Source organism: Bombus vancouverensis, chromosome 15, assembly GCF_051014615.1.
Source record: "Bombus vancouverensis nearcticus chromosome 15, iyBomVanc1_principal, whole genome shotgun sequence".
Lineage (NCBI taxonomy): Eukaryota > Metazoa > Arthropoda > Insecta > Hymenoptera > Apidae > Bombus > Bombus vancouverensis.
In genome coordinates, this window is record NC_134925.1 from 11,643,453 (window position 1) to 11,664,190 (window position 20,738).

A 20,738-nucleotide genomic window follows, 5' to 3' on the forward strand; every position below is an offset into this window, starting at 1 on the left:
TCATTTGTTACTCTATCTTTCTTGGACAGGAAAGCAAAATAACCGTAAGCATTGACATGAAACTTTAAGCAAGACTATTGCCACGGACTTCTACTTAATCAACATACAGGTAATATGTAAGTAAGTAATACAATAAAAGTACGAAAATGTAAGGAGGAGCAGAGTTACAAGACTTCTTTCTAAATCATTTTTGTTATTTAGGAGCGTGGTGTTTTGCTGATTATGCATGCATACAACGTTAGTATAACTACGGGACTTGCAATTACCAGGACCACGTTAGTTTGGGAGAGCAAGGTGAGACGAGTGATGAGGGCGATGGCGGTGGTGGTTTTGGTGGTTGTAGTGGTGATGGTAGTGGTAGTAGTTGTGGTAGTTGTTGGTAGTGATTAGGGCAGCGCACAACGAGCAATTATTGCTCGGCTAGATTTGCGTTCGGATCCGTATACTCCTCGTAGTCCTCTTCTGGTTCTTCGTAATCCGTCTCTGAAGTTTCAGGACCTTCGACAGCTGGTATCGAGGTGCTAGTGATGTCCTGCTAAGCATATACGAGAATCCAAGCGTTCGTTCTACCTACTTCTAATTCTTTACAATTCCCTTTCTGACCATTCGTTTCCATTTCACTCGTTACAGCTTTCTTCTTTTCGCATTATTCTTCTCGATACAAAGATTTTTTTAAAGAATAGGAACGACCTTATCGACTAAATCGCTACATACGTATATAGGAAATTTAATTAATATTATGTTTATAAGAATACATTTGTATATATAAAAAATATTCTGCCACGGTGAAGTATGCCAATTTATTATTAATTAATATCTTTTAAAGACGAAACGTCTCGAGTATTGTGGGAATATCTGATCAATTATAAAGACAAAGGGGGAGAGAAAACGTGAGAAAGAACGTAACAGGAAGTCGTCTATTTCGGACTTGTTCAAGCCGACAAAAGTTAATTGAAATGAATAGGGAAAATGTGAGATACCTGGGGTGGTCTCCAACCGCATCCTGCTAACGGAAGTCCGTCGGCTCCTAATGGACATGGAGCATCTAGCCCGGGTACACCCTGATCTCCTTTGTTGCCTTTGTCGCCTTTCCTACCGCGTTTCCCTGGCGGTCCCTGTATTCATACGTAAAAATGTTTCAACGTCTAAATGGCGAACATGTAGATATTTTCGCGAACGTGCAAAAAAGGCCAGGCACACAAAAAGAATCTCTTTATGCATAGTAAAATATTCGATTGATTGTGCAGAATACGCAATTGAGCATTAACGTCCATGAAAAAGGCATCGAGAATATTCTCTATCTTAAACTCGAGACCGCGTACTTTCGATCGTTTCGACTGTTCTTTTCGTTGGAATGTACTAATTTTTCGTTTCAACATCATACCCTTAATTGCAACTAGATTTCTAAAAAAAAAAAAATTTATTGACTATCAGCGAGTTTATATACGCGCTTTCACTATACGCTGGTGGCAGCATATGCACGTAGTATATGTACATGTATGTACGTACGTATCACTGAAGAAAAGAACGTGACATTACGTTTTTATACGAACATTTATCTCGCGAATTCGATGATCTTTTTTCAAGGGTTGCGACATGTTACAGGACATGTAGAAAAGTACAATACGAAGATACCAGAGTGCAGAAATACAAATATGTGTTTCTGTTACATGCGTTATGCATAAACACTGTACTGTGTTAAACCATCCCTAAATTCGGTATTCGAATTTCATATAATTTCTAATTAGAGATTAATTATTCTTTATGCTAAATACATTTCAGATAAAACAAGTCAGTGAATGTTAAATTGGTGCACTTCTTTGGCATAACTTCCGAATGACGACACATTTGGATTTAGTAATATTAAATATCATAATACTACTAATGATAATTAATTAGTCTTAGTAATGAAATGGTAGTACACGTTTATGACAATGATATTGCTGATAACGATGATAATGACAATACAGTAAATATGAATGAAATATTAATAATGAATTTCCGAATAAAAAATTTTTAGATCTGGAACGAGGAATTATTCGTCCGTCAGACATTGTATCGTTAAACGTTTATGAGCTTTGTTCGCTCGCCAAACTACGAATTTCCTTGCCCATTTATTTAAAACTGATAGTCGAATTTCATCAATACTCACAGATTCGCCTTTAGCACCTTTCTCTCCCTTCGGTCCCTGGAATTGGTACGTCAAAGAATTTATTCGTTAAGTGACGGTCGTGCCTCTCTTCGTTTCTTTTCTACATGCACGATACGTATTGTGGAAAAGAACTTTTTCAATATTATACATTTCTATGCGAAACTTGCTTTCAAAGGCATAACATGTGTCTACGATCACAAATGCGTGAACTAGTGAAAGAAGCAAGCGATATAAGCTACAATATTAGCCCGTTTTATTTTTCGGTTAGTTTATGCTCTCGGTTTGTACACTCTTTGAGAATCTAATTATCAAAATAGAGAGGATTGTGCGCTTCTCCCTCTCTTCGAGATTCAATTCTACAACCAGTTACTTTCGAGTGGATTCTCGATATTCTTTAATCGTAGGTATTTCTAGGAATTCTAACATTTCTGACGATCTTACGCATAATTTTCTTTTTCTTTCATTCTAGATCTGAAAAATAAATTGATAATTATAGTTGTAATAAACTTGATAGTTTAACATTAACAACGATGCTTCAACAAGGCTGGAACTGTCGAAAAATATACTATTTCAAAAAATATACTATTTGGCTCTTCGACAAACAATTTTCCGACTCTTAACTCGACGTTTTATATCCATTATTTTCTGACATTCTGCTTCTCTAAATTGCTTTAACCGACAGGAACCAAAAGAAACGATTTGCGATCTTAAAGCGAAATATTTGAGAGTAAATAAGCAAGTACTATATAAAATAGAAGGAATATTTGCAATAATGAAGAAATCGTGCAAACTATCGTCGGTGTAAAGAGGGAGAAAGGCGCAAAACTTAATCTCAGCCCCCTCCTTTTTCGTGCAAAAGAAGTAAAGAGACGAATTTTGGGGCAGTCCCCGGGGTAGATCAGGCAGATGTATCGTCGTTACCCCGGGCTGGTTAGACTGTGTCGCAGTCACACCGAGGGGCGAGCGATAATCGAATGCCACTGTACCTCCGCGCCAGGAATTCCATCGGTACCCTGGGGATAAACAGAATGTGTCGTTGGTGTCTCGACGACGGTGTAATCGAGTTTCAGCAGGATGAAATATCGTTCGGTACGGTTAAATGGTTAGATCGACACAGTATGATTCGTATTGAATATCGAATGGTTTCTCCAAGCGAAAGCAATTTTTGAAATTGTTAAAAAATTAGTAGAAATACTATTTGAAATTCTAAAATTCTAAGATTTCTAAGGAAGTAGTTTTATTTCGACGGGTTGAGGTTGGTCATTGGTTTAAATTATTGAAATAGAACGATACTTACAGGTAGGCCAGGATCCCCTCTTTCTCCCTTTGTGCCTGGTTCTCCTTGTGCACCCTGTAAGTACGAAGAACCATAACGGATACTATGATCTGTACGGACACGTTGAAACAATACCGTTAAGTTTGCAACTGGCTTAATCTATGCCTGAATGATGAAATCGTAGTGCGAGCGTAGTGATCGAGGATCCAAAAATCATAAATATAATGTATGGTTAAACGGGTCTCCCCGAGGATTGCTCACCTTCATGCCGTCTAATCCTGGTGGCCCCTGAAAGGCAGAGGAAACCTTGTCAAATTCATCGAAGTCACCTGATAATTGATATCGAATATGCCGATTCAAATGTAATTTATTATTAAGAAATTTTATTAAGACGCCCTTTGCCCCGTCATTCGCAGCAATATTGCACCTTGCCAAACTCTCCGGAAATGTTTGAATTTTAATCCTAAGTAGAGTATATTTGTGTATGTATGTTGATATTCTTATCGGTTAGTTTGTAACAAAGTTATCAGAAAGAATATTTTTTTGTCTCGATCTTCTGCAAATAATTGGTAGCTGATTTTTTCTTCTTAAAGCTTAATGTTTGAAATAATCTTAATACGTTCAAAACATTTTTGCCTATTTCAGTAAAGTAATATCACTGTATTATTTATTTACATTATTTTATTGTTTCCCCCGATGTGAGATAAGATATTCTACGAAATGTGACGCGCATAAACACTTCCTAATAATCGATACGACGTAAAACAGATGGAACATGATCTGGAATTAGTTTTAATAAATATGTTTATCCTAAAAAATTGTTCAACCGGTATTTAACGATAAAGAGCAAAAATTTGGTTATTCGAGAGCGAGGCAAGAGTACAATCGATGGGCGTGTTAGGCAAAGGAAAAGATAAAGAAGGAGCTCAATTGAATTCAAGAAAAACAGAAAAATAAAAAACCAGCGGTATTCACATTGATATGCCAATTATGTCTTAAAACACCTTCGCTATGACGTATTACGAGATGGCATAACGATCCAACAATTACGTTACCGTCGTGGTTGCAGCAAATTAACACGTGTTAATTTTTCTCTTATGAGATCATGATCTTTTTTCTTTTCTTTTCATCAAAAAAAAAAAAAAAAAAAAAATTGTACATATATACTCGCGATCAGAAGAAAGAAGGGAAAAAGAAACAAAAGAAGTGTAAAAAGTGACAAAAGTAGTTTGTACAATGATCGTCGGATCGCAGCCAGAGCAAAATGCAAAGCGGTAATTTCACTACAAGGTGTGAGAAGCGTTAAATTTCGAAAGGGCATCGTATAGAAGCAAAGGACACAGGCACATGCACATTCTGTTTATTAATTGGGACAATGTAAAACAAAATTGTTAGAGTCAAGTATTCTTATACGCAAATACGCCGTCGTATTCTTCTTCTATAATTTTCTTTTGTTAATTACCAAGGCGCGCCGCTTTACAATACACACATACGCACGCACGAAATGTTATGTGCTTTCCCCCGCATACCTTTATACTCGTTATGTCATGCATATGTAGATATATGTGTACGCACACTTGTACACGTGTACATATACACATGTATGTACATACGCATGCATACACATGTCGTATACACACACACATACTTCTCGATCAGTTACTTTTTCTCTGAAATTGTGTGCATATGCACGTGTATGGATCGTTCACTATAATGGGCGCACATTCACACATGTATCATTATATCATATGCTTAATTCGCGCATTAGCGTTACCGTTAAAGTGCTTTCACGATACGAGAGCTTCATATTTTTACTCATTCCGTTTATCTTATTAAAAATCTACTCGCATTAATCTCTATATATTTCGATTAGGATATGCACAGCAAAAACGGTAGCTAGTACACGCTTTCTAATTCGAGGCCAGCAAAATATTCTTTACCACATTGATAAATCCCATTTCTACAATATCGATATTATTCTACATTGTACAACTTTCTGGTATCTTTTTATTCAATTGTATCAACGTTATAGGTAACTAGGATCACAAATAAGGATGCTCGTTTACACGTATTTTCAAATCGTTAAGTACATCGTAAGTCATTGTAAGTATCTTTCTCACTCTGTACTATTTCGTTTCTTAGGCCTTTATCATTTGTGTCTACCAATCTATATTTTGCATGTCTTTAAGTCATAAAGTTCTTTCGTGTTGCTCGAATTTATTAGCATTCGCAATTGTTTTGCATTTGTCTAAGACGTCAATTAACTCCCCGTATATTGTAGGTAATGGTAATTAATAAAAATTTACGTCGGGTTATTTGTAAGTAAACATACCATGCACTATATTGTTAAAAATTTGGCAAAATTAGGATTATTAATGACGGAACACGTATAGATGTTAAAAATATTCGATGTAACACCGCGTTATAAAAAATAAAGCTACAAAAATTAGTGTAAATTTAGTACATTTAAAAAATGGCACTTTTAAAAAATAATTTGGAGCGGTAGAAGTTGTAGGAAAAAATCTAGATTTATGCAATGTAACAAATTTACCATAATACGTATTTCTGATATATTAAAAATAACAAACATGTTAAAAAATATACACTTCGTGATTATACATGTAACACCGATTCCAGTGGAATATAAATTATACTATGTTTTTGATTATCGAAATATAAAATTTATGTCTCTTATTCCCCAGATGATACAACTATGTATTTCGATCGCATCGAAATAAGTATGGAAGTACAACGAAATAGAACGGTCGTAATAAATAGTTCTCTTATTATCACGTATAAAAAATATAATATGCTTTCGTTAAGTACAAATTAATACCTTAATAATTAAGAAAAGAAACGAAAAATAGGATAGAAAAAATCGTAGAAGGCCGACTATGAACGTATTTCACAACGAATAAATAGAACTACCGAATGAAGAGCAGCGAAAAACAATGAAATAATGTTACGGAAGTACAAAGAAGAAATAGAAAAAATATACCCGAGCGAAATGTACCTAAATTTAATCGAACTATCGATAAGCGTTCAACAAATTTTCGTAGTGTTCTTCGATAGCTTGTAGAGTGTAATGTTTTATACACAGTAATCTATTATCTTAATCTATAGTTTAATTTAAAAATATTTTAAGGCAAAATTTGCTTAGCTTTCGTACCGTGTTACCACGTTATAACGCTAAAGCTTCGTTATTTCGAACTTAACATTTTTCCTTCGGTGTATGCGCACACACGTCATACACAAACATACACACACGTGCGCGCGCGCACGCACACACATACGCACACATAAATGGTTGTAGAGATAAACATATAGAGTATGTTAAAAAGGACGGATGGTAGTGCGATCATCCGCTAAGTATTACGTTGGATAAATAAAAACGTATAGCACCGACGTAATGCGTATCTGTACTTCGATACCGAGAAAAAGAAAAAAAAGTAAAAGGAAAGCATCGAATAATTTACTCGTACACATCGAATATCTATGGAAGACGCTTTGTTTCTCCCGAAACTTCACTCTTGTCACACATCGACACGAAAAATCCATAAATCGAAATTATCAATTATCCTCTATCAAGTAAATTATCTTTTTTTTTTTTCATATTTTACGTCCGCTACACTTTGCACACGTGAATGTACCCACTATGTAATACAAGTACAGTCACCTTATTTATTACCACCGCACACGTAAGACACGATTCGTTACGTTCTTTGTTTTGCTCGAATAACGATCAATTGTAGTAAAATCCTTTCTCCTTTACCCATTTGATACGGGTTACTATGTTTGAGAGCATGATATATCACAACGGTGCCCGCAACCTTTTTGCAACGGACGGTCCTTTAAGCTCCCTACCATTATTCATCGTTGAGGGATATCGTTAGTAGTAGATTCTGATCGATAACAAGCCGATGAAGCTACTAAAATCCACCGAGCCAATACTCGGAGACATTCTTTTGTTTTTAATAACGACTCGAAAGCGATTTACTAACATTTATCCTCGCGATTACACTTTATCCAATAAATGCTAACGATATGACTTGTAACATTGAAAACTTCCGACAACTTGTTAATCCGAGAAGAGATCCTTTCGAGGTATATATGTACTCGTATCGCCTATGGTTATCTCGTTGTCCCTCGAGTCGCTTTCTATCATTTTTCTTTTCTTTTCTTTTCTTTTATATGTATCTTGAACGACGACGATGATCGAACCGTGATCGTTCGTTTTATGTAGAGGAAACGACACGGAAGGCAACATACTCGAGAGGCAATCAAAGGATCTCGCTGAGGACGCGAAGAAGTACGACATCTTGCCGAATGAGCGACAATCGATTACACTGGTCGTTAGTGAATGCCTAGTAATGATTCAGCAGCGAGGCCAAATAACGATGACGTTAGGAGCGAGAGGTCCGCGTTCTTACCATGGCACCAGGTTTCCCGGCATCCCCGGGTTTTCCGGATTCTCCTCTCAGTCCCATGGGGCCCTGTAAAAAGACAAACACTTCGATCAGTGATTCGATTACAATACGATCGTCGAAGCATATACAATGACGATGAATTTGTCAATGGATCGTGTATATATGCTGCTTCGCTTCCCTCTTTTTTTTCTTCCTATATATGGCGCACATTTTTCCCCGTTTCGTTTTCTCGTATCTGTACTTTTATTCTAGTAATAAGTAGTTATTGCATTATCCTTGTAAATCGAGTATGGGTTGCTCGGAAGTTTCGTAGCGTTTTTCATAGTCGATACATTTTGTTGCGTGTATTTGTTACGAACATCTGTGATTCTATCTTCTACGAGGTAATTTCTAGCGTTTTACTGTTAAATACAGCAATTGAGAACAACGGTATCGGACAAGAGATCGTTTCTCAACGAGAAAACGTTAGGCTTCGTGTATCGAGGAAGAGCAAGCAATATGTTCAAATGTACAGTACAGCTCCATCCTTTTCATTCGACAGACGCAACATCGTTTTATTTGCTCCGATCTTTACGAATCTTTACGAAACTTTGCGAAACTGTAACGCTAAAAAATTGAATGGACTTATCGTTAAGAAACTATTTAAAAAAAATTAATCGCCGCAAAAGATAGAAAGTTCTTTTTGAGAAGCTAGCTAATAAATGATAAAAAATCACCGAAAGAAACGATGCGTCGTTTAATAAAATGCTAATTCCATACGTTTTATATTTCGTTACGCACTTTCCAAACAACCCAGTATCAAGATCTATTTTTCTTTCAAGCTAATACCTTTTCTTAATACCTTAAGATTAAGAAAATTTTTAATTCGTCGATGGATTTCCGCCTTATGCGTTCGATCGGCTCTATTTCTGGTATTTTATCGCGTTTTATAACCTACCTAACCTACGAACCTAATCTTGAGAGGAAAATACGTACGGGTAGTCCCATTGGACCAGGATCTCCTTTGGCACCCTTCTCTCCCTGTAATGTAAAAAAGAACGACCCGGTGAAAATAGGTCTATTGTACGTCGTAACGATTCGTTTCTCGCCCTCGTTCATATTATAAGTTAAATACATCGATATCTCAATTATTTTATGAAAAGAACAAACACAGAATCAAACAATGCCGTGTAGCATTTTCTAAAGGCTTTCGTCGTTTCGATCGTGTACGTAATAAAATTTGACACTGATCGTGATTTTAACGAACATCGTAAAAATACGTATCATAGGCACTTTAACTTTCTTGTTTCACGAAATTATCTTAATGGAATGATTCTTTGTTGTTTTTTAGTATACAATGATTACTGACAGGATCGCCCTTTGCACCATCGTGTCCTCGGTCGCCTTTTATGCCAGGTGGACCTTGAAGCCCAGGAGTACCAGCTGGACCAGGTGGACCCGGCGGTCCCATTATCTGCAAACACAATTAATTATCTAATTTCACGAACGTAGTTCAAAGTCTAAGGTAAAGTATTAAACACGGCAATATGTTTCCAGCGCGACAAGACGTTGAATAGAATGAAAATTTCAAATAGTACATTTACTCACCACTTCGCCGGCATTCACTTCGAAAGTACCGTCTCCCTGTAATAAAGCGAACGGGTATAACGTAAATATTCTTTTACGATGCTTCATCGATAATTTCGAATAGCGATGGTATCGGATAACAAGCATACTACGAACGAATATGAACGAAAATGGACGTACCTGCCTTCGCCTGAGTTTCTTGTATTTCTGTCAATGGAAGCCCCATGTCGTGTCATGAAAAGAAATAGATTTTATCATGAAATTGCTGAATACCTGCCGTTAAAATACCGTATACTATGCTCCGGCCTTTGATTTCAAAGCAATTGACACGGCGAGTACGATATACTTGTCATAGACGTCGAAATCAAAGATCCAGAATTACTCGCAGTGAAAATTGATGGATATTCAACAGCCCTCACATTCGACGAACGCTATTCTATGAAAAGAATCAATTATATCTCATCTTCGCTATTGAACGAAAATATAATGCGAAGAGATTTGATACGAGAGGGTTTTGATCGTCCATCTGCTGCGTGCAAAATATTATCGAAAGATTCACTCACCGATTCACCTTTCTCTCCTTTTTCACCTTTCAACCCTGGATAACCCTGTTTAAAGAGGACACGCGTTATACGTTTATTCACTGGAATTCGTACTCGATAATTTAACAAATGACACGTTGAATGATTTACATACCGGTGGACCAGGCAAACCTGGTGGTCCCATAAGTCCTGGAGGTCCGATGTCTCCGTAGTCACCTTTCTCACCTTTCGGTCCAGAAATACCCTGTACAAATATTTAATACTGACGACGAATGTACGTAACGTTCGTATAAATTTGATCCCTCCAAGACCCAGTAATCTGTCTAGTGTAAATTTATGAAGAGAGAAAGAGAGAGAGAGAGAGAGAGAATTTATTATTCACGATATTCGTAATAAAGATAGCTTTCAATTTTGAAAGAGACTTTATAGAAAAACCTACGTAAATTAATAGAATGTAAAAATCGTTCCTTTCGTGTGCGTGTACGAAAGTTATATGTTAGTAAGTGCCATATACGATGAAAATCCTATCGGTAGTGAATATGTTTATCGTCGCTATAAAATTTGTATAAATCTGCGAAGAAACTGTGAAGAAATTGTGCGAGGTCAATTTTGTTAGATCAATTAGAGAACTTTATTGTTGCACTACGAAGTGGCATGATAAATTAATTTTTTTGACTACAGCTTTACTTGTACGATTTACTTACTGGCAATCCTGGAGGACCCTGAATACCAGTTTCCCCATCCGTTCCGTTGAGTCCAGGTAGACCAGGTAGTCCTTGTTCTCCCTTTGGTCCTGAAATTACGAGTTTTTACTAGTACAAATAAATAACGATTATTATTTATGTCGACTCAGTTCGTTTACATAATCGGTTCCTATAGACCAACTGGTTCGTCGATTAGCATCAGCATTTTATCTTATTTCACTCACACATATACACACGTAATATTCTCACTCATTTATATTACGCGAACGAATGAACAAGCAAGTTATTTTCAAAATTTGAGAACTCTTTTCAGGATAAGATAGATAGCATTGACAAAAGAATATGTAAAGATTTTTGATCGCATCGGGATGATAAAGTCTTTGCTTAAGGTGGAAAGAGAAACTGATATGGTTTCTAAGAGCGTAGAATAGACAGCCCACATCCACGCATAGACAGTTTACGATATAGTCTATGATAGTCTATGATATACAGGATACGAATAGAAGATCCATTAGATTGGAAGAAATGCCAAAGAAAACGCTTTGTCGCTGGTAGCAGTCAGGAGAAAAGATATCGTTTATTTTCATCCGTCTTTTTCTTGAATTTCGCAGAGGAATGGCTCTTGGAAATCTACCTGGTGAGCCCGTGTCTCCCTTGGTGCCTTTTTCGCCTCGGTAACCCCGTTCTCCGGGTTCACCCTTTGGACCCGGTAGACCGGGTGGGCCTCTCATCAATGCCACACCGCTTTCACCCTTGAAACCCTATAATGTAACACTGTAAGGTCAGGTCCAACCAGGTCCTCCATCTTTATCTAATCTTTGTTTGAAAATTCCTTTTTTTTTTTACGGCGAAGCGTTAATCGGTTCCATTTTCAGGTGAGGATGGGGTGTCGGGAGAGGAATATTGGTTTTATCGGAAATTATCTATGATCTTTGTGATCGATCTTGGCACGGATCTCGTAGTCTCTGTCATATTAAGCAGATAATTTGGAAATCTATGCCAGAAGAATTTAGAAACCGCTGACGATTGTGCCAAAGTCGCTCGAGTAGGATTTTCTATTACGATTAACACACGAAATCTAGACACACTAACGTTTAATCGAAAACACAAAAATGTTCTACGGGTATCGCATGCAATCGACTACGATGGGAACGCTTGTTAGTGGGATCAAATTTAGTAGAAACTGGAAGCTATTAGAATTTATTTTCTTCCTCGTTTCCTCTCAGCAGCGTGTACGAAATATTGCTCCGTAATCTTTTATCGTATTTGCTTTCGAAACATTTTGAAAAGATTCTGATATACCTATCAATATACAGCATTCTACGGCATTTTATTAAGTCACATGTTTGAAACTTTTTTCGATAGAAAATAAGAATCCAGAGGGAAGATATTTAAGGGAGTGAAATTTTGTCAACGATCCAGTTTGTTTACAGGGGGGAGAGTGGTATATTAAGTGGATTTAATAAAATAAGACGTCGATCGTACAACGGCTGATAGAAAATAGGGAAGTTACGAATGAACGAGAAGATCAATACATTGACTAACAAAAATATGTATCTATATATAAAAGACATCGGTAGTACATGTGAATTAGCTGCGTATGACACGATGTAGTTTTAATGACGTATCGATAGTAAAGCTATATAGTAGTTTTTTAGGGGCTGTTTGATACTTACGCGACAATCGCAGGCTTGCATCGATCACCGGTCGATAAAGTTGCGAGAGCCTCAAAGCCGGGGGTAGTAGTATTAGTTATTAGTGATTTGAACCGACACACAGGGAAGAAGTAGTGTGGTGTTACTTGCTACATTAAACACAAATTAGTTACACAAGCTACGTACACTACGCCAAAGACTACTGACTAAAGATTAAAGCGATTAGTCTCTCTTCTTTCTTTCTCACTCATTCACTCTCTCTCTCTCTCTCTCTCTCTCTCTTCCTCTCTAACTCACCCTTCCTTTTTTCCTTACCCTTACCCAATCTCTCATTCTTTCGCTCTGACTAAAATTTCGCAACTGTTATTAGTACATAGATGGACGTTTGTTAGCTAAACAAGTTGACTTTGCAACGTAGGAACTAAATAGAGGCATTATATAGAGCGCTGCAAACTTACTAGAGACCGTTCTTCTTTTTCTCTTGCAAGCTAACGCAAATAAAATCCTCGACAAGTGATATCACTGTCGTATGAAGAAGTTCGGTGCTTAAGGAAATTCAAAGTAAGACGGTCCAGCTCGAAACAAAAGTGGCTCGATTCTCTTTACGATTCTCGAGTAGTATCCATTCGTTCCAGACCACCAATAAAGTTACGATTTAGCAGAAATTTGGAAATTTTCTTTCTGGAAAGCTCGACGATATCTATCTTTTCTGTATACTTTCGCGAGTCTCTTGAAGCGCCTTGTTTGTATCCACGATCGTATACAGTATGACCTGTTTGCGTTATCAGTTCCTAGTGTTTCTCTTGGAAATGGCAAATTTGCGAGAAAAATAGAAACAACAATGTTTATTATTAGTAGTAGATTTTTAAATTTCTCCTAGTTTTTTTCATGGCGTGTGGATGTTTTAAAACCGATAGCTATACGATTTTATCGTATTGTATGAAATTGAATATTGAGACGAGTTAAACAACCTGTAACATGTAATACCATATTCGATATCACTGAAATATGAAAATGAAAGAGTTTTCTGCAGCTTTTATTGAATTTGACAATAGAATCTGCAATAATATCCGATAAATGTAGCGTTATAAAATTTTCCAAGTATTTGCTTAATTTTTATATTTCAATGATACGGTTATAGAACTCGTCTCGATAGTCGCTTTCTCTCATATAACGTAACAAAAATTATATCCCTCGCTTTAAATAACATATCGAAGCCGTGGTATTGCATATACGAAAAATAGGAAATCTCTGTTTCTTTCTATATTTCCCACAAATTTGTCACGTATGAGAAAAACAGTGGTAACTAATAGCGCGAACACCCTGTATGCTAGAAATCCCGATTGCATCTCGTTTGTTAGGATATTCGCAGTATAAACGACGGAGTACACAGTGATTTTATTGGCGTTGCACTCGACCGCGAACTGGCTGACTTAATTAACGATTCAAAACGAACGAGGATTCGTGTCGCGAAACAACGACGAACATTGCTTTCTACAATTCTCTTTGTTTGCTCGATCGTTGTTCGAGAACCGATCACTTTGATAAATATACGAGCATACTTACGGTTTAAACCTTAAAATAAGAATACGTTAAAACACAGGGATGAAGTCGAGTAAAATCTTTTTTAAGCCGTGGTTAGAGATTATTTAGTGCGCAGGTGTGTAATTTCGTCGCATCCATCAGAAGAGAACTTAGTTTTCGTCCTTACTGCGAGGAAGACACCCTTAACAACCGCGCGTCTCTTCTGCGACATAAATGTAGCGGCTCCAAAAGTCGAAATAACGTATCGAGCAATGTCTCGACGTATCATGTCCCGCGTACGTGTTATTTGCTGCCACCAACGTTTCTCTTTTCTCTCGGCAACTGGACAGTCACCAGTTTTCTCGCGATATCTGTTTTAGTTACGTATCAACTTTATAACGACGACATCAGGACTACATGAGAGAAGGTCCTTTTTGCATTAAGGCAAGACATAATGATTTAAATTTAAGTTATACATACTTATTTTTTTCGGAATATTTTCCCCGAAGAAGATACCTTTTTCTTTGTAAAAAAAAAAAAAACTCTAGAACGATCCACTTTACTTTCAAAGTAGAACGTTTACTATTTCAAAAAAGAAGATAAGATATTTTAGCCATCGAAAGAAAATACTTTCATCTTTTTATCTAACTAAATAAGGTCTTTTATTTTCGTAACATTCACAAGGGATTCCATGACCGTTGAAAGGTTTGCAAAGCATTCTTTTGTTCGCCTAATCTTTCAGAATTTTTCTACTCTCGCATTTGTCAAATCTGCCTTAGGTACAAGAAGAACGTTATCCATCCATCATCGTCGGGACGACAATGCAATTTAACGGCTACTTGTTTCAGTTTATTAAATGAAAAGAGGCAGGTGATCGTATTGTGCCATACGTGTTGCATGCTCGCATGCGTGCGTGATAAGATCATGCATGTGCTTTCTCGTGATTTCCATGCAGGTGTCTTAAAAGCGTGAATAACCGTCACGTCATTCCAAGGGTGGCATAACGACGTTTCAAATCTTGATCTCGAGCTTTACATCAATTTCAATTTCAATTCCGGAATTTAGACGTTAAAAGACACTCGACGAAAAAAGTTCTTCCCTTGGACGGTAGATTTTCTTAAATAAAGAAATAAAACACGAGCCGAGTATTTTGATAAAACTGTTAGGCGAGAGAACCAACGATTTCTCAGAAATGAAAGGGGAGAAGTTGAAACAAAAATCGACAAGTCTATCATAATGGATATTGAGAAATAGAAAATTCTAAAATTCATTCGATTCTCGTTGAACGATGACGGTTAAGCTGTATATCGACTACCAGAACGTTCAGTGTCTCGTTCCAAGATATTAACGAAACGTTCACCCAGAAATGTCATGCATCTGCTTGCCCGTAAGAAGCTATAATATGCTTTAGTCGTGCATTACATATTATAGAAGAATTTCTAATTTAAAAAGAATCTCTGGGAGAGGTAGTTGAATATGGATGTTGAAGATGGAATAACGGGATCGTGGACGTACGAGCTATACATCAGGAGGATGTTCTTTCGTTCCAGAGTTTCGATGGAAAAGTTGGTCGATTCGATGATCGGTTATTAAGGAGGGAATGGTTTGTACGGTCGATTTGGTCGGTGGTCGTTCGCTGGAGGACCTCGCTGAAGCTTACCCTCTTCCCTTGCTTTCCCCGGGCACCCTTCTCTCCCGGCAGACCGGGTGGTCCCGTCGGACCCAGCTCCCCCTTCTCGCCCTGGGGCCCTGTGTGCGTGTACATCACGTGCATAAAATAAAACATGACATTCGTTCGTTCGCACACGCACTCTCGTTTTCGCGCAAAAATCATGCATAGTCGCGGCACTCTTTTTCTCCCGAAAACGACCCTTCCACGGGGATTCTTTACGTATTTCTCTAGACTAAACGTTTAACCTGAATGTCCATATTCGATAAATTTAAGTGACAGATAGCGATAAATTTAACCTTTACGCCGCGATATTTGATTATATTATCGATTCGCTGGAAGAGGAGTGACATACGTCAAAAATCGCATTTATTTCGCGCGATGAGAGCGTTCCCTTTAAACCCGATACTTTGAAAAATATTTGGAAAAATCGAGTGCATAGTATGCATCGTAAAGGTTAATTTCAATCTATAGTATGTGCGTGTAAACTTAATGACATATATGTAGAGACGCTTAGAGCGATTGATATCGTCGTGTGCGAAGTAAATAAGTAGATAAGTATGTTGTATGTGATTGATTTACGTACCGTTAAAACCTCCGTATACAAGAGTGAGTAGAGGATATCGTTATATATTTTAATAAAGAAACGTGTTATATGATATGTGAATAAAAATGGTTTATTACTTATACCTAATACTAGTAATTGCTCCTTCGCGAAAGTATTTCTTAAAGTAGGATCATAGAGAGAGAAAAATGTTCTATAATGCATTCACTGACGTTGCAAAATTACTTGAAAAATTACAGAAAATTGCATGAGAGAAAATTTCGTGTTAAAGAAGGAAGAACAAAAATGAGTGGTTTTGCAATTTCTACTACAGCGTTCTAAAAATTAAAAGGTGTACCGTGATCCTGTGCTTGCTATATGTAAAGATTTGAATTTCATTGCCAAATATAAATAGTTGGTTATTGCATTATTATCATTACTTTTATCACTGCGTTAATTTAACACGTTTCATCCCGGGAATAAAATTTAGATACGATGAAAAAGTTACGTTAGAACATTTAATTCGAAAAAGATCACTTGCGCTATATTAAGACCATACACATCGATATCTTGACCTTTTCTTGCACGTTTTTTACAATTAAACAGTATTTTCTTTAAATTTTCCTTAAAAAGCAAGTTAGAAGTTAAAAAACCCGGAACGCTACGCTTGGAACCTTAAATACATTTCGTTTCTAATTAACTGACATTACTCGCGCGTTCAAAGAAAGAATCTTCGCGAAACGACATATTACATTTCAACGTTTAAACCGAATTTTCCTAAAGTACGCATTTTTTTACATTTTACAATTCATATTTTATAGCTTTTCTTTCGTGGGTATTTTACGATTCACGTTTTATAGCTTTTCCTTTGTAGATATCGACCGCTACAAATTGGGCGCACTTCCAACCGAAAAGTGTTTGTCTGAATTGCGATTTTCCTCTGATAATAATAAAGCCGATAATCGACATTTAGAAAAGAGGACGAAAATATTTCAATAGTTTGAACCCCCTCGCAGAAAATATAGAATATAAAATATTAAAAATATCGTTTGTGTAAGAATAATGACGTGCGAAATTAAATTCCACTTGGACATTTCAAAGTAACCTAAATTAATAAAAATCAATAATTTATATGTATACCTATGTAAGAATAAAAATGTATCCTATTTCCATCGAATATCGTAGCGTACACGAATAACGATGAATTCGTTAGCTGGCAAGCAAGTTAACGACATTAAGGAAATTTTTTAATCGAACTTTCTCAATCAAAGAATTATATGTAATAAATATTTTAAAGTGGATACCGAGAATATGATATCGATACTAGCGCGTCCTGTTGCGATATTGAATTAGTGATAAGTCCGAGACGTGATCAATTTACTGACTTGCGTCCACAGCAGTTCCTTTACTCACGTAAACGAAGATTAAAAGTTATATTAAATCGATCGATGAAAGATAAAATTATCTGCCTCCGTTTTATAAAAAAATAATTCGTAATTTCCTAAACAATTATTCGTCTTATGCCAAAATAAAATCTCTACTCTGTATTCATCGTTATTGTCTACAACGACTTAAATCCGTTAATCCTATTACTAATGGATACGTATATCACGAATGAAGATTTGGTCGCTGATATCCCAATGTACACGTGGACTTGGATAACAGTTACATCTCTAATGCCATTAACTGTACTACATTCCGATCGATTGAGATCCAATGGAAGCACACCTTAATGCGAATCAATTCGAGTGCAAGAAGATAGAACCTTACGGTGGTTAAATCAACGAAATCTGTTCACATGCGGTTGATATATATGTAACCATTCGTATGAAACGTGTTTCTTCGTTCGCTTACTAATGTTTCTTTTATCGCTTGTCTAGCGCCAATCGATGTAACGTTACAGTAAAACGTGCTAAAACGCCGATATAATCAAAGCTGGCGCTAGGCAATGTAGTAATTCCTAAGCCGAATTATCTTTCGATGTCTCCTGTTCCCTGGTAATTTTGTTTTTATCGTACATTAAATACCGAATTAAATTTACATCGAATGTTTACTCTTTTTACGAATATTAATATTTTCTTGATTCTTCTTTTTCATTTTCTAATACGTTTGCTACCCAATCGACGATGATAATTGTTTAATAGCTAATATGTATTACAAGTTTAATAGAATTAGGTGAATACTAGGAGCACAGAGATAGACTAGTTTCTAGTTGTTATAGAATTGTTTGTGAATGGAATAATGCGTATCATGTTTTCACTGTGAATACTGGGATATTCATTTCGCGATGTATTAGGTTATCCCGTAAAATATTACATATCACAGATTACTATTAAAACGAGAAAAATAATGGAAATATCATAAATAAAACGAAAATCTACTATGTGGTTTGAAAAAGTTAGAAAATATCAGTAATATTTTTTGGAACATCCTAACAAAGGTACCTTGGTAGCACATGAACATAATGCAACTAAATACGAACATGTTTTTTTCTCTTATGTATATACAGGGTGTCTGTTTCAATTAACGTATATTAATACATATCATTGAAAATATGACTAATATTAAGAAAATCTTCATACAAAACTGCTCTGTTTCAAAAGAGATATCTTTTTAGTAAACACCAATTTCTTTTCTAATAAAAATGCCAGCGGATTTCATCGTTTTGTTTTCTTAATAATACCATATATGGTATTAATGGCTCATGGACATTAAGGGGTAATCCCTACAATGCTATTCAGCTACTTCAGCTGTTCTATTCTCAACCGCGTACATTCCTCCGACTATTTTAAACGAGACATATATTTTAGTAGAGGATATAAACATGGTGAATAATATTCATACAAGTACGAGTGCTATAGCTAATCTTTTTTTCTAATCTTCGCGATGATTAAAATTGAAAGTAAAGGTAATCATTTTCTCGAAAACGTGTTTTCACACCTGATGATTGTAACCCAGAGGGCAGGGTTGGGATCTAACATATAGAGCGTGCGTCTGTGCGAAACATTTTCACCATTCTATCTCCGTTTACCACTGAAATCGATCTTGCGTTTCATGAAATTTTGTACACACCCTCTATATATATGATGTGGATTTAAGAACCTTAGACAACATAACTCAAATCGCTTTATGTGGTCGTATTACGTTGCTTTAATATATTATGCGCGCGGCTATCAGTCTTGAGAGAATTTAAATTATACCGCGTATATACTTACCAGGTGGTCCTGGTGGACCGGGGGGTCCTTCGAATACTCCAGTTGGAAACGGTTCCCCGTTTAAGGATGTTGTTACAACTCGATCCCCTCTCTCGCCCTTGTCACCCTGCGAAGAATAATGTTTCTTCAATTAATGGACGTCGTAGAATAAGATTAAGAAGTATGACAGGGCATTGATATTTATCATTCGCATCATCCTTTCAGTTTCGAAACTACTTGCTATGATTTTTAGAAGAGAGATACAGAATAGATTTAGATACGGTAGTACTTTACACAAAGATACCTTTAAGACCTTTAATAAGAATGAGAGTATGTAATACGTTAGATACAGAAGTAGCTTAATTTTAATATTTTAGAGGAAATTGAGATGGATACTGTGTTAAATCAATAACGTTAACTACATAACTGTGACATATTTGAGACAAGCTTAAAGCTTTATATGCATTCCAATTGCGTTGTTACAAAGGTTACAAGAAATTGCTTAAGCACACCAATGAAACTAATTATTTATCGTGTTATTTATTATTTATTGTACTTTTACAAAAAGGTGATTTATAATTGGATGCTGCGTGCGATGTAAAACTGCAATAATAGAAAACCAATTTTAATTAATTTCGCACACGTTTGAAAAATAAAAAAGGAATTAATTTCGTACGGTACACGATCCTGATTTTGTTTCCAATAAATTACCATTGACAGGAGTTAGATGTATTTGGCTAATTATGTTGCTTGTTGCTTCATTCGTGGCGTCGTTTGATGATATTATGGCATACATGTATATATTAGACAGTATAACAGCACTTTAAAGACACACGGAGTACGTGCTAATTAGTTTAAATGTAACATTATACTACAGCAACCTTCACTGTTATCCTTTGCAAGTTCAACTTTATAAATTTTGCAAGTAGGTACACATTTTCTCAAAATTTGCTTAACTTTTAATGAATATTGTACGCGACTATTGTACATCAAACAATAAGTTTTCTTTATAGAAGCAGCTTAACGAGTACTTTAACGAGCGGATACAAAGAATGTTAATATTTCATGTGCACGCGATGCTTTAATACTTTGATATTTTACGACGTAAAATTTGCAATTCACTAGTTTTCCCTTTGGGTCTATACACTAATTACCGATGTAAGCTTATAACGATACGGATACTTTTCTCGCGTGGACACAAATACCTATTATCAGACAAATTAAGTGCTAAAATACCTATATACAAATATATGTGCTATGTGTATATATTTGATGACGAATTGGCGACGTAATTTCCGCTCTCGTAAGATCTGCCGAATAAAACTGAAGTTTCCAGAAGAGGTTCGAGTAAAGGGATTTTAAGATGCTCCCAACCGTCTGCCATTGTAAAATGAAACTTCTACGATTGCAGCCAATTAGGTCAATAAGAACAATCAAAGGAAAGCGTCCTAGCTAAAGATAGTACGAGAGACTATAGGGGGTCAG

The 20,738-nt window shown here is 36.2% G+C and overlaps 1 protein-coding gene across 13 annotated transcripts in view; it reads right to left on the reverse strand.

Annotated features, from left to right (window-relative positions):
* The window catches only part of LOC117160512 (uncharacterized), a 120,483-nt gene that overhangs the window by 2,480 nt on the left and 97,265 nt on the right, over positions 1-20,738 (reverse strand). For 6 of the 13 annotated variants that reach the window (XM_033341299.2, XM_033341294.2, XM_076624895.1 and 3 more), the window contains 17 exons: positions 19,275-19,380; positions 15,507-15,595; positions 11,302-11,428; positions 10,668-10,756; positions 10,118-10,207; positions 9,985-10,029; positions 9,602-9,628; positions 9,443-9,478; positions 9,204-9,308; positions 8,831-8,875; positions 7,859-7,921; positions 3,690-3,716; positions 3,450-3,503; positions 3,139-3,165; positions 2,153-2,188; positions 981-1,115; positions 267-535 (listed from right to left, as the gene is read on the reverse strand). In XM_033341299.2, the coding sequence (XP_033197190.1) occupies positions 410-535; positions 981-1,115; positions 2,153-2,188; positions 3,139-3,165; positions 3,450-3,503; positions 3,690-3,716; positions 7,859-7,921; positions 8,831-8,875; positions 9,204-9,308; positions 9,443-9,478; positions 9,602-9,628; positions 9,985-10,029; positions 10,118-10,207; positions 10,668-10,756; positions 11,302-11,428; positions 15,507-15,595; positions 19,275-19,380 (1,227 nt within the window). In that variant the 3' untranslated portion in view covers positions 267-409. Of the gene's footprint in view, positions 1-266; positions 536-980; positions 1,116-2,152; positions 2,189-3,073; positions 3,166-3,449; positions 3,504-3,689; positions 3,717-7,858; positions 7,922-8,830; positions 8,876-9,203; positions 9,309-9,442; positions 9,479-9,601; positions 9,629-9,984; positions 10,030-10,117; positions 10,208-10,667; positions 10,757-11,301; positions 11,429-15,506; positions 15,596-19,274; positions 19,381-20,738 lie in introns of those variants that run through there. The other 7 variants (XM_076624887.1, XM_076624888.1, XM_076624889.1 and 4 more) reach the window with 7 other exon arrangements.